The sequence below is a fragment of the Coturnix japonica genome, chromosome 5 (assembly GCF_001577835.2).
Source record: "Coturnix japonica isolate 7356 chromosome 5, Coturnix japonica 2.1, whole genome shotgun sequence".
In the NCBI taxonomy this organism is placed as follows: Eukaryota; Metazoa; Chordata; class Aves; order Galliformes; family Phasianidae; genus Coturnix; species Coturnix japonica.
In genome coordinates this window covers 30,343,460-30,357,743 of record NC_029520.1, presented here as the reverse complement: position 1 = coordinate 30,357,743, position 14,284 = coordinate 30,343,460, and the positions used below count along the sequence as shown (strand labels likewise).

The window sequence follows — 14,284 nt, the reverse complement described above, 5'->3', positions numbered from 1 at the left end:
AGCTGTAATGTGGGACAGTTGGAGGGTTGTGCTGTGACTGCATCTGAGAGGTTAGAGCTGCCACTATTGGAGGAATGAGAATGGGTGGGAACAAGAAAGATGATCCATGAACAAAAAGGAGGAAAGAAGGGGGAGAGGAATGAGCATGAACAACGAATGAGGGTGTGGAGCTGTGACTGAGCCTTTTGACATGACTTTGAAATAGTTAGACAGCCAGGGAATTTAGAAGGAATTCAGAGCAAATGGCGGGGGGAACCAAAGCACTGTACAGAAGAGGGAGCCCTCTTCAAAATAACTAAATAGAAGCTAGAAGACAGAGACCAGCTGTAGTAAGTTCAGCTCTGGAGTGTTTTTCTTCTCTCATTCATAATATACTAGATAATTGTTACAAATATTAGCATTACAAAAGTAACAGTCTCTATTTTGTAAATGATGAATCACTCCAGTGGGGAAGTCATGACTTCCTATTAATACATTTGTTCCAAGCAGATGATCTACCAGATCCTAAAATAAATTTTAACTTCCTAATAACACAGGGAACAGTTCCATTTCGTCCAAAGCAAAAATCAGAGTTAGCTGGGGGGAAGATATTTACTTTTACTCTCCGAATTAGAGGCTTTCTCCTTTGCTATCAGCTCTAGGGGGTTACCAAGTGACTAATATCATACTGGATTCCTTCCTGTCAAAATGCCATAAACATTCTGCTGGAACTTAGGTCACTGCTCAAAATAACCTTGCTAATTGCAAGTCTACAAGTGTTGGCTGAAATTTCAGTTAGCCGCCATACAGCAGATCTGGATGCTGAGAAATCAAGACTGTACCTCCGAACGTGCAGGGGAAGAATTTACAGGCCTAAACTTGACCTGCACAATCACTCAGGTACAGGCAGCAGATTATTTGCTATGTTGCATGCAAAACAAAAGCTGCTGACTTTGCTGTGAAGATGAAATGAGTTACATATGATCTATGACTTACTTAGCTGTCTTTTTAACAGACACTTATTTTCTGAATTACTGGTTGCATGTAATTCCTTTTGCTGAGGAAAAGAAACGGAACAGTCATTTTTTATTTTTTATTTTTTGCAAAGCTGATACCTGAATTCTCCATCCTGTATAAATGAGGTAAGACAGCCATGAAGTGAAAAACTTTACAAAACTTTGAAAATATCTAAAGCCATAAACTATCAGTTAGCAATTTTTTATCAGTAAAGCCTATTTTTCTTTTTCTTGAATCCATTGGCTTTCAACTTCTAAAAAGAATTGTATGACTTCTGTGCTTTTGGTTTGAAATAGTAAGTTTTTTTTTCTGTGTGCTGTAATCTAACTGTGGATGTAGATTTCTGAATATTGAGAAAACTTTATTTGGTTTCTTTCACTCTTTGTATTAGATAATGTAAAGTTTTTCACTCACAATCTTTTGTTTATCCAATTTGTCATTTGCTTCTGAATGGAAAAGGATATTTGTTGTGTTTAAACAGCTCTGTCGTGTGTCCCATGTTTCGATGGGAAGATTATAACTTTTTTGAGTAGGTGAAACTGAATGCTCAGTCTTCTCTGTTCCCTGAGATATTACTCAGCTAATTTTTATAGGCTGTGGTATAATTAGAAGTAGACACTGTACGGTTATAATTACATTACCTTGGAGAAAACTGTGACCTATATTGCGATGTGTTCAGTAGAGGCTCAGGAAATCAACAGACTGAAAATAGAATAATAATAGGAAATATGGTGATTTTATTGCTTTATCCAAATTTTACAGTCTTCATTAGAAACTCATTCACAGGAGACATGAATGTAGCATATGGCCAGTTGCCAGTGAATTTTTTTTTTTTTTAATTTTTAAAGTACAGTTGCATTGTACTTAGGAGTCTGTTTTGAAAATATTCAGGGATGTAATTTTCCAAAGGCCCTTTGTTTTATTTTTTCTGAGCTCTTAAAGTTGCATGTGTGCCGTGTTTGGAGGAATACACTCAGACTGCCCAAAGCATCTGTTCCTTTTGAAAAAGTTATTGCTTTGAAATTGTATTTACATGAAAGGTTCAAGTATTTTTGGCTAGTGGTTTTCTTCAAAGATTTGCACTGGGGTAAGATGATAAAGTATTTTGACTTCCCTGAAGCAGTAGTTGGCACTAAGTAGGAAATTGTTGACTGATACATGGATTGTGTAAGGTGCCAGGAGACAGGAATCAGCCATAGGTTATGGCAATTGTTACATCTGTTATTTGGATAGAAATTTCTCATTGCATTTTAAAAAGTTCTTGGTTTTGCTGTTCAGCTACCCATATATCAGTTACCAATTGCTCCTTGCTGGCTAAGTATGTTACAACCTTCCAGTCTATAGTAGCAATCCAAACCTTCGTGTTCTACAAAATTCTACTACAGCTATATGTGCTTGGTGATAGAAGTGCCATAGCTGCTTTCTACATAAGTGTTATTGCCTTGTTTTTTATCATCTTCTGAATGCTGTTTCAGGAGTTTGAATCCTTTCTGTTCCATGCAATATGCAGAAAAGTCTTAGTGTTCTTCTATGACACGCTCTATATAAGCAGTTTAGTTTGGATCAAGAGTGTGATTTCAAACTTAATCTGATGGTTTTCTCTCTTCAGCTCTCTCATGTTTGTGCTGGAGAGCAGTCCCACCATGTGCAAGCTGCTTGCTCCTGCTCACAGTTATTGCTAACTAAGGGCTTTTTTCTTCCTTTCTTTCCTCAGTCACTTCATCTTCATTCATGTTTTATTTCTTGTTTTCTGTATTAATGCTTTCACATTTCATCTGAGTTGATGCTTTCCTCTATGAGCAGTTTTCACATTTACTGTGTAATTGCCTTGAATCAGTTAAAAATAGTTGGTATAACATTTCATTTCCTATGTTGCCTGTACTGATAATTGAAGCAACTTAATTGGAAATTAATATTTTTTCTCTCTTCCTTTATTTTTACAGAATGCTTACCTAAGAGAAAAAAATTAGAAAGTTGACATTAACTGAGAAAAACTGGGTTTTTGTATAATAATTTCTATAAATTCAAGCACAATAGACCTTCAGGAGAGATGTAAAAATTATTTTGATCTACTAGTCCCATTTGATACTGTTAAAATAATACTAATTAAAATAATCAGCAATGTTACACTTCAGAAATTCTTCACATGAGCTTCAAGAGAAGGTATTGATGATGTTTTGGGAAAGAATTATTGCAGTGAGCAATTTTGTCATTCTTACAGTCCAGTTTTGGAGTGAAAGACTGTTCTGCTCATAAGAACTGTGGCCTCTCTCAGACCTTAGCTAAGAGGACTAAAGAGTCTACATAGGTTTTAGGATATCTTGCTGGAAATTAATTAATAGCAGTGGGCAAGACTGGTCATAATGTTCTACAAACATTATAGTTTGGTTAATATATTTATGGAGTGAAGGATATTGAATTAAAGGCAGCTCTAGATTCTAGACAAAGGGCTTGGGGAAGAAATGTATATTAGGTTTGACAGACTGGCTGTTATATTATTGTACTGTTTCAAGATTTTCTTAGCTGACCATCTTTCCTATTGGCTTGCTGTGACTTATTTTTCCCACAGGCTTCTTGATGAAATGTTCAAAAGTCTCTTTGAGAAGATCTCAATGGTTAAGAGTATAATCAAAAGATTTTTAAGAAATATGAACACTTTTTCCTCTTGGCAGTTGTTACTGCAGGATCAGCTGAAATCTTACTGTAACTTGTCGAGAAAGAAAACAGCTGTGGTTTTTGCTTTTTCTACGGATCAATGGTATTGCTGTTTTGGTAGAAAATGACTCACGGAGAAATAAATTTTACATTTGAAGTGTGTTGAAAATATAAAAGCTACAGAATCCCCTAGGAATGCATGTTTTCCACTATGGAAGTGTGTTGTTTGTTTCTTGTTACCAGTTCCTGAACAGATTTCATGCTTTTGTGTTCAGGGCTGCTGCATGTGTTTTCTTTCCAAGAGTATTAAATACTATTAGTGTCTTTAGCTTGCTGGACTTTGTCCTTCATTATTCTTGGGTGTTTTACATAACCCATACAAGAGCTGGAGAGTTCTGTCGGCTACCTGTGCTAGGCAGGGTGAGATAGGCCTTGGCTAGAATGCTAGCTTACATATGACAACCTGAGGGTAGAGTTATGGGATTTCCAGGGTTATACCCAGTCTGGCAGCAGTATGGCTACTTTTACAATAGAGGGATTTGGACAAAGCTAGGTATTTGCAGAACTGTTCCAGTAGTTCTGAGAGGAAGAGGGAAGAAAGAACAGTTGCATGGCTACATTGGGCCTAGCAAGAGGACAGGAAGGATTTGCTTGCAAGCCTCAAAGCCATAGTATTATGTCTGGGTTTTGCCATTATTTTTCTTCCATTTCAGTCATTCTGATTCCAGAAAATTGGAAGCTGACTGATAACTGCAGGAAAAGCTCTTGGAAGTTTTAACAGAAATAAAACCTGAATGCAACCTAGGATTTAGTATGTGGTGAATGACATTTATTTCCTTTATCTATTTGGCTGGATAATGGTCATATTCCATCATTTAATTAATTGAAATTAAAGGCCATCTAGGGGAATAAAAACATCTAATCACTAAAACTGAAAAAGATTGTTCATCCAAATTTACTGCATACTAACTTTCTTGTTTCAATTTCATTTACAACCAAACTTTGAATATTTCAGTTTGTAAATGAGACAAAAATGTAGAGAGAGACATTTCCTTCCTTCTCATCAGAAACAATTCCATTTAATCCTTACCTTTATTTCTTTTCTGTATGTACTGCAGCCTGCCATAATCTTGAAGTCTAATGACATTTCTTTGTGAATCTGATTTGAGAAAGACAGAAGATTTGAGGTAGTATAAATTCAGGATTCAATGAGGCTAAATTAACCATGATAAGTTCATTAACTTCCACATAGACAAGTTCAGATTGTGAAATTCAAAGAGTTAGTTTACTGGCTGACTTGTCGACAGCCTTTCTTTTTCTCACTGCTCCTTCACGGAGGTAGAAGTTACACTCATCACTGGAAGCTACAGTCTAGACAAAGACACTTTATGACTTATCTTTGTATAGCTAAAAAACAAAGCGAGATGACACACAATGAAATGAAAGGTTGATAAAACTGTTATTTGTCAGCCTAACAGTTTGTCTCAGCAACAACCACAGGTCATACTGACTTGCTTGCTCAAAGATATGACTTTCACTGTCTGTGAAGCAGTTTATAAATCCAAGGATGTTATCCTAGATAGTAATATGTAATACAAATATTTGCCTATATATGTTTGTGTGTATGTGTAAAGGAATAAATATTTAAATAAGTATTGCTCATTCACTGCGCCTTTCAAGGCACTTCATTCCTACTCTGTTAAGCACAATTTCTTTCTCAAGCAGCAACAAAAGCTTAATAACCATTAGGCCTGGTGTTTTACACTGGAAAGTTATTTTGTAAAGCTAAAATTGGTGCTTTTAAGGGAACTGTCCTGCTAGAGCACAAGCTGACTTTCAGAAAGACCGAATTAGAATAGGCTATGTATCAGCTTAGCACAGACTCTACAGTCTTGTAACACAAAATTACAATTATGTTGTACTTTAAATACTTCTAGCGATAATATTTTTTTCCAGTTTTAAAGTGCTTAGTTCTTAAATAGTATTAAAATATTAGCCTATAGCATGCTGAATCTTAAAAACAGTCCAAACAAACATCTATTTTAATGATACTGAATTTTAAGTTTCTTAGGGCTGGTATAACTGGGAGTATGTGCTTCCTTGTGTCTATTAAATACAACAGAGTTAGGGTTTTGTTCTTGTTTTTGTGTTTTGTTTTTGTTTTTTAATTATGTTAGAAATATTTGTGATTAAGATACTGCAGATATGGTATAAAATTAATTTTAATCATTTGATGTTTAGACAGTATTCCACTATTAACATCTAACAAAAAAATTCAAGGTCATGGATTATTTATTTGAAAAGAAGACACCACACCACACACTTTCCATAGATCCTCCTGGAAGACTTGTTAAAGCACATGAGGGACAAGTGGGTGATCCAATACAGCTAGCGTGGCTTCACCGAAGTAAAGTCATGCCTGACCAATCTGATGGCTTTCTATGATAGAGTAACAGCACTGGAGGACAAAGGGAAGGCAACTGATACAATCTACTTGAACTTCTACAAGGCCTTAGACATGGTCACCAATCACATCCTTATCTCTAAATTAGGAAGATGTGGATTTAAAGGGCAGACTATTTGGTGGATAAAGAATTGGTTGGAATGTCACAGCCAGTTGTGGTCAATGGCTCTACCTCCAAGTGGAAGCCAGTAAAAAGTGCTGTCCCCCAGGGACCTATCTTGGGTCTGGTACTCTTTAACATCTTTATTAATGACATTGATAATGGATCAAGTGCACCCTCAGCAAGTTTACTGATGACACCAAGCTGAGTGACAGAGCAGAAAAAAGGGACACCATTCAGATGGACCTTGATAAACTCAGAAGGCAGGCCTGTGTGAACAATATGAGATCCCCTTCTATTTTGCTCTTGTGAGACACACGATTCTGTGATTCTTCACTTCTGACTTGCTCCGGAAAAGAGAGTCACCAAACTGAGCATTTGATGTGAGAGTAAAAGTCTCACCATCCTTAATCAAATTCTGTTATAACCACCAAGCCTTAGTCAGAGAATGAACGAGGTAAACATGCTTTGACTTTAGCAAGTCAAAATGTTTTGATTAACATTTTTCCCTTGTGCTTTGCATGTCTGTACTGAAGGATGGATTTTTTTATTCTGCGTGAACTTGCAGATCCTTTTATTTATTCTGATGTGTCATACATCACAGTTGTTTATTGGTGTCTAAAGTATTTTCTGCTGTTTATGTGTAGTTACACTTAGCTATTTCTAACTTAATTCAGAAATGAAACTTCTGTCTTTCACCAAGAAATGTTTCTCTTTTGTCTAAAATGGGAGTTTCTCTTAGGAGTTTAACTCCAGGAAAGGTCCCAGTTAAGTTTAGTGTCTCCTAGCTCTAAACTTAAAATACTTCAAGAGAATGGCATCTGTTTTTTTATATGAATGATAGAAGGAGATTCTTATCAGTAAATAGAGCTTGAACAACAAATATCTTATGGCCTGCAGAAGGCTTGAAGAATTCTAGAAATTGTCTTGTTCCATTTTAAAAATGGCAAGAATATCCCAGAAATGGCTTGTTCAGATCTATTTATGTGTTACTCTTTCAGTAGTTCTCATTTTACAGTTGCAAAGTTCTGTGGTTCTCCAGTTCTGTTACACACCAGGCCTTATTGCCATAACTGTTTTGGACATCAGCTATCTGAAGTTTGCTGGGTGGACTGAATAATGCATTCTATTTAAGAATCTGGACTGCGATGAATGCTGTGACCAGAAAGTCTTTTAAAATCAAAGCTTAATAGGTGAAACAAACATTTTAAAGCAGTTTATCTTCTCTGAAGCTGCACTCTTCAGCAGTAAAACTAGAGGCTAGCCTAGGTTTTTATGGCACTGCAGCTGGTCCTGGAAGTTGGCTGGAATATCTTCCTGCAGCAACTGTGCTTCCTCTGGACAATAGAATCCTTTTCCTTCTTTACAGTATGTTTTATCCTTTGGCCCCAGCAGTGGCTCACATGGCAGCACAAGTGCAAACTGCTGGTATCCTGAGACTGGAGCTTTGCAATTAGCATTTCAGGTGTCATAACATTAGCAGCTTGAAGTGCTTAGTGAGTGACATCATTTCTTCCTTTCTTCCAGCCTTTTTCCTTGAGGAGTGACAGTTGACCAGTATACTTATACACTAAACATCCAAATAAAATATATCATACAAGCTAATAAAAAGTTATTACAGAGCAGCTCCGTATCTTCCACGTTCCCAGACAAACTGTTACTACAACAGCTCTGTCAAAGAATCGGTGTTTTGACATCTATTTCACATTATACTGAAGTACAGGGATATAAGAATGTTAGTCACTGAATGCTGAGATGACAGATTACATTAAGGATGTGCCTTCTGGCCTGATCATTGGACTGGATAGTTATTTTGAAATTTCTTTATTGAGTCGGGTGCCAGGGCAACGAGGCTCTTGTAAGACCTGATAATTTATGTTGAAATCCGTTTAAAAGCAGAGTACTTTAAGGGGGAAAAAAAGCAAGTTATTCTACAGAGAAAACACAGCAGTCAGATTAATAATTTTGCCATATTCAAACAAGTTTCTGAGAATTTTATTAAAAGGTATAATGCAGACTACTTGCTGGAATTTTAAGTTCTCACAATAAAGATAAGCTGAAATAACAGACAAACAAGAAAGAGAACAGTGTTCAGAAATGACTGGCAAACCAAGAAAGTTGAGCTCAGTAGTCCGAAAATTATAAGTGGAGAAATTTACTTTGAGGACCAATATGTTCCCAAGATGCTGTTGTAAGCAAAAGGTAGGGTCAGTGGCCTTAGAACCTCTTGTTAGCGGTTCTGCTGCTGTGATTTGCAGTGGTAAATTGCTTTCATTTCCCCTAGCTTCTGGATGCCACAATGACACAAGCTACAATACTTGAGTAATTCAGCTCTTTGCTGACTTAAAACTTGCAGTTAAGTCTAGAGCTTTCCAAGGCTTGGATTTTGCTTGGTCAAACTATTTTTTAAAATTTTTTTTTATTTTTTTTAATGCATGGCTATTTAAAGCTGTAAATCTTTGTTTAGCAATAAAAATTCGTTGTATTCTCTGTGTAAGCATACAAGGGCATGCAGAATGAGTTTAATTCATAGTTTGCAAGTATGTTTCAAAAATGATTGACAGATTCACATTTTTTTCTAAAGGGTAGCAACTGATCACAACTTGGTCTTCTGAGCAATTAAAAGACACTTAAAAGGAAATACCAAGTGGAGAGATGTTTTACTAAATCATATTTTTTGTTTTGCATGTGCAGTAATTGTAAGACTAATGGCAACCTGTTTTTCATACTGAGGTTTTACTGTGAGATCAAAGAATCTAGTGTACAGCTTCTCTGTTACTGATATTAACTCTGGAGTAACATATTGCAACCTTTTGTCTTTCGGTAGTTTCACATATGTTGTAGCAGAATTTCTTGAGGAGCAGATAAAAGTGTATATATTTTTACAGTTAACATCAAAGCTTAGATTTCACGGGCTCTGGAGGGTTTGTTTATGCACTTTGTCTACTGCAATGTTTTCATTTCAGGCTATTTTGGTTGATGCAAAGGGTTATGAGCTGGCTGATGGATTCAGCAGCTGCAAATTACAGGATCAGCTGCCTGAGAGACTGAGTGAAGTGGGCAGTTGGCAGCCAAGTGGATGCAGCCTCTCTGGCCAAAGGAATTCCACTGTCCATGCACAGGATATTCCATGAAGGATGACAGAACTTTTACCTTGACACAAGTAGGAAGTAATTTAAAAATAAAAGTGTGCAGTGGATGGCTTGAGGTAAATGATGGCAAAAAAAGTAGCTTTGGAAATGGTACACTGTAAAATTCAGGCTCTAACAGCTCTTGATATTAAACTATATAGTATAAAATGGCTAAGAATTTATATACTTTCATTTGTAGGCCATATATTATTGTGATTGACCTAAGTTAAATGCCAGAAGATAAGCACTTTTTTTACTTAAAGTATGTTGGTTATTTTATCTACTTCCTATTCTGGTAATAACAACTTGCACTCATTGCAGAATTTAGGTAATATCTCACTAGGCACCATCTCATCTCTGCAGACTTTGTAAGTTGCAGTGTGTTGTTGCTCGATTTTTTTTCTATTTTTTATTTTACCATGAGTACTCCCACTGTTGAGCAGTGCCACAGTTGAAGGCAGGACTTGAATAAACCCTGGAAATATCTTGATTCCAGCAGTTTTACCTGGAAAGACTAAACTTTGGATTCTCTTGGAATGAATAACTTATTTCTACCGTTAACGTTGGATCTCTGGTGGGGTTTCCATGATGTATTTGAACTGCATTAATTATTTTTTAAATATTGAATTGGAAGCTGTGATAGAGGTAATATTTTCATTTTGCTGAATTATCTGTAAATCTAAATATTATATACAGTATGAAGAAAATTTTATACTGGACAATATCATCTGGATTTGAGGTTGTATTTTTTCCTCTCAAGAGGTAATTTTGTACCAGACAAGCATAAAGAAAAGATAAGTAAATAGAGTGCAGCCTTATTGAGACTACTGCTAAGGTCTAAGCAGCAGTAATGTGTATGACAAAAGCCAACATTTGTCTTTGATGAAGTGCTAGCATTAGTCTTAGGCAGCTATTTCTCTTCCATTGCTGAGCCTCTGCCTTCCATCATCGTATGACAGTTACAAAGCAGGGAAAGCAGATACCAACAGGGACCTAATTTCTTTTTCCAAATTTAATATGAGATGAAATCTCTCTAAACCCAGTCCTGATCTGTTTTATCTAGGAACCAACCATCTGGTGAAATGATATCCAGCTCATGTGAAAACAGCCACAAAATCAAGTGAAAATAGGAAGTTACCTGTTCTGTGTGATGCAGGTAGATGATCTTATGGCTCTCGTGGTTCTTGTCCAGAAATACCCAGTAGACTGGTGTATGGCCATGAATCATGTATTCAGAATCTAGCACATCAGAGGCTGCAGATCCACTGCTGGCAGTCATACAGGGTTTGTGCATGTTCAGTAAGGCTGTTGCATTGATGCTACCTGCTTGTAAGCTCCCAGTAAACAAAACTGCTCTGGCTGCTCTTCAGACTTGGATGGTGTGTACAAGTGGACCACACAACAGATATGGTAAAGGACAATGCAACCTGGACATACTGTGCATGCATTGTGGACTTCTGAACATTGACTATTTGGATCGATTAATAGGGGAGTTAAGTTCCTTTAAATCTACGCCTGGCCCAACTGTAAATTAAATCAAACTTCCTTTTCAATCTGATTTTCATCTACTAAGTGGTGTTTTTTTCTTTTCTTTGTTTGTTTTTTTTTCCAACAAAACCCAATGCAGCAAACACAAGAAAAAAGCAAAACACCCCAGAAAAACACAGCTGTAGAAAGCACCTGATGTCAGCATATTTATCAGCAAAGTAAAAAGGCATTTATAAGTTGTTTATGTATATGTGACCTTTACTTGTATGTTGCACAGGTTGGCCTTAAGGTCTCTCCATGTTGCTGGACCTGTCATGGGTGGTTAATTATCTTGTTAGTACATGAAGCATTTGGCTGCTGTAATGCTCTAAACTGTAAAGTGTTTCAGAGTTTAATTGTTAAGGAAAATCTGCAATTTATTACAAGCCTTGTAAAAATTAGTAGAGTATGTCCTTGAATACGGGTTACTTTCAAACCTTTGGTAGTGCTGTGATTTGCATTTTAGGAGAGACTTTTCTTTGTTGCTGTGGAAAGTTCGTCTATGTCAGAAACTTTAGATGCTTTGGGAGACAGAGTAACAGTAACTCCAGAGAAAAATTAATTGAGGTTCTGAGTTCTTGATATGTTGTAATATCTAGATTCATTACTTAGTGTTTTCATACGTTGACAATTTATCCTTGTCAAAACTCTCTTTTGAGAATCTTTTTGGCAGTTTAATTCAACAGGTGAGTATGTGCTTGAGAAGCTTGAAAATAGTGAAAACTTATTTTGCACTTTGGCATGTAAGTAAGCTTATCCAGCTGAGAGTATACAAAATATTTTTTGTACAGACATAGAAATTTGCAGTTACTGCACAGTGCACTGTTACTGAGAATGAAAATTAAACTATTTTATGGCCAGAAGGAAGGAGACATAAGCAGCACTGGAGAAGTGAATGCAAATTCAGTCTGATTTGCTTAAAATATTCTTCAAAATATTTGCAACAACATAGTAATACATCTGTGTTTTCCAGTAAAGTTTCTATTGTGGTTTGCCAAGAGTTTTAGCTGTGCCTTTATGCCTGCAGAATGGGTTTAGTGCAGTAATCTGGTAACACTTGAGACAGTGTGTGAACATTTGAAGCTCTGAGCATGTGCCGCCCTGAGCATTGCCAGGTGCTTGAAAGTATAGATGCTAGTTGTCATGACCAAATGATCAAGGGATGGAAGGGGGGGAGTGGGGGGGAGAGGAAGGGAGATCGCCTCCTTCTGAAAGCAGATCCAAAACTCTGCTCATTGAAACTCCAATGTTTCTGTGCTCATCTCTGGCACTTCTGGGAGCTACTCCTGCAAAGAGACTTGATTTAGCTGTCAGGACTTTATAAAAAGAAGCTGCTGCTCATAGTACTCAACCAAAGCAGTTTATTTAAGGCTAATATTCTATCTCTAGTACTAAATGTATTTTTTAATATTTTCTTGAGATTTAACTTTGGTTTAATTTGTTATGTACATACAGCTTCACATTCAATAATTTGGCTTTACTTTCAGACTGAAGTTGTCAAATCTGAACAGATAAAAATCCCTCTTCTATATTATTAATTTAGAAGGGATCAGCTTTATTGAACATGTTGTTACTCTACTGCTGTTCAAAACCATGAGTATCATCAGAAACACAAGCTTTTATTATAATTGTTTAATGGGATTGTTTTGACAGAAAGCAAATTTGAAATGAATCAAAATTATGTTGCTTGTTCTCATTTTTATTAGTGTTATGTATTTTTATACTTCCATTTACTGGACTCTGGTGCTATTTTTTCAATATTTTAATTGCATTTCTTTACTTGTTTATAACATGTTCTTTAGACACAATATTCAAACTGGGTTGTTTTAAAGCAGCATTATTCACTTATTCACTCAGTAGTTTTTGTCTAAGTATTCCTTAAAGTCCTGTGCTACCTAAATTATTCCTTTCACGAAGAAAATCAGATGCCAATCATAAAGACCTTACACTGTAGTATAGTTCAGAAATCTGGAATATTGTTAAATTTGGAGGATACAATCCCATCAAAGTCTTTATTTTATAACTTGGTAACTTACATTTTCTTCTCTGCTTTCTCAACACAACTGTTCACAGCTTCTCTTCCACTCATTTTCTGTTTGATTCAGTTTCAGAACAAGACTATGCAAAAATTAGTGACTTCTCATTGCAGCAGTCAGCAGTTGATCTCAGGAATAGCTTATCTACATTGAATCCATTCCAGACTGTTGCCCAACTCAGTTATAGAGGCTTGGTTTAAAGGGAAATACTATCACAAAATTTTCTTAATGATGGGACAGATCAGATAGTTTGCATTTTAACTGGAGGAGGGAAAAAAAGAGGATAGAGAGAGACATTCATTGTGGCAATATTATCACTTTCATTCCTATTTCTGTCTCCCAGGATGTCAGTTTACAGTGTTAGTTTTCTGCTTCTGTTTCATGTGACCTTGTTGTGCCATCTTTCCTTACTGTATGCTGGGCTTACTGAGCATTCCTGCCAAACAAGTCAGCTGCTGGTTCAGTTGTGATAGCATTGCCATAAACAAATAAATAAATGGAGAGAGAGCCCTAGATGTGTTCACTATGTTATCTTTCCTCTCTGAAATAAACTAATCAGCAATTAATAAAATGTGGTTGACAGGTAGATCTGATATATAGACGGACCTTAATTGTAGCTTAATACATACTTTATTTTTCCATTACAGGATATTTGTGAAGATATATCTGATCATGTTGAACAAATTCATGCTCTACTAGAGACTGAGTTTTCCCTGAAGCTTCTCTCATACTCTGTCAATGTGATAGTCGATATCCATACAGTACAACTACTTTGGCACCAGCTCCGTGTTTCTGTTCTGGTTCTGAGGGAGCGCATTCTCCAGGGGCTACAAGACGCCAATGGAAACTACACGAGACAGACTGATATTCTGCAAGCATTTTCTGAAGAGACAAAGGAGGTATAGTAACTAAATTAAACATTTTTGACAATTTTATCTCTATCTGAAGAAGCTTGTCCCTGTTGCACATTTTAAATTGCTATGTTAACTATTTTAAGTGTAGATATTTAGTGCTACTTTTGTAAGAACCTATCTTGAGCGTTTTCAGTTAGTGTCTGAACCAAGCAAAGAGAAGAACCAGCAAGACAAGCTTTCAGAAATATTGTACTAGTGGTAAATAAAGTTATCTCCTGGTTGAAATAATTTTCATAAAGGAATGGAAACATTTATGGAGGACTATCTAGTTGCTCTTGAATTTAAAAGTCATGTGCAATTCAAAACCGAATTTTTACATGCAACTTGGTGTCCACCTGGACCCATAGCTCCTTTTCTACAGAGATACTTTCCAGTAGGTCAACTGCAAAGCTGTACTGGTGTAGAACCCTGAACTTGCCTTTGTTGAACTTCATGAGATTTTTCTTCACCCAACTCTCCAG

The 14,284-nt window shown here is 36.4% G+C and overlaps 1 protein-coding gene across 2 annotated transcripts in view; it reads left to right on the top strand.

The window, feature by feature from the left end:
- Positions 1-14,284, top strand: part of AKAP6 (A-kinase anchoring protein 6) — a 259,761-nt gene that overhangs the window by 73,138 nt on the left and 172,339 nt on the right. For both annotated transcript variants that reach the window (XM_032444906.1, XM_032444905.1), the window contains exon 4: positions 13,557-13,808. In XM_032444906.1, coding sequence (XP_032300797.1) covers positions 13,557-13,808 — 252 coding nt within the window. The remainder of the gene's footprint in view (positions 1-13,556; positions 13,809-14,284) is intronic.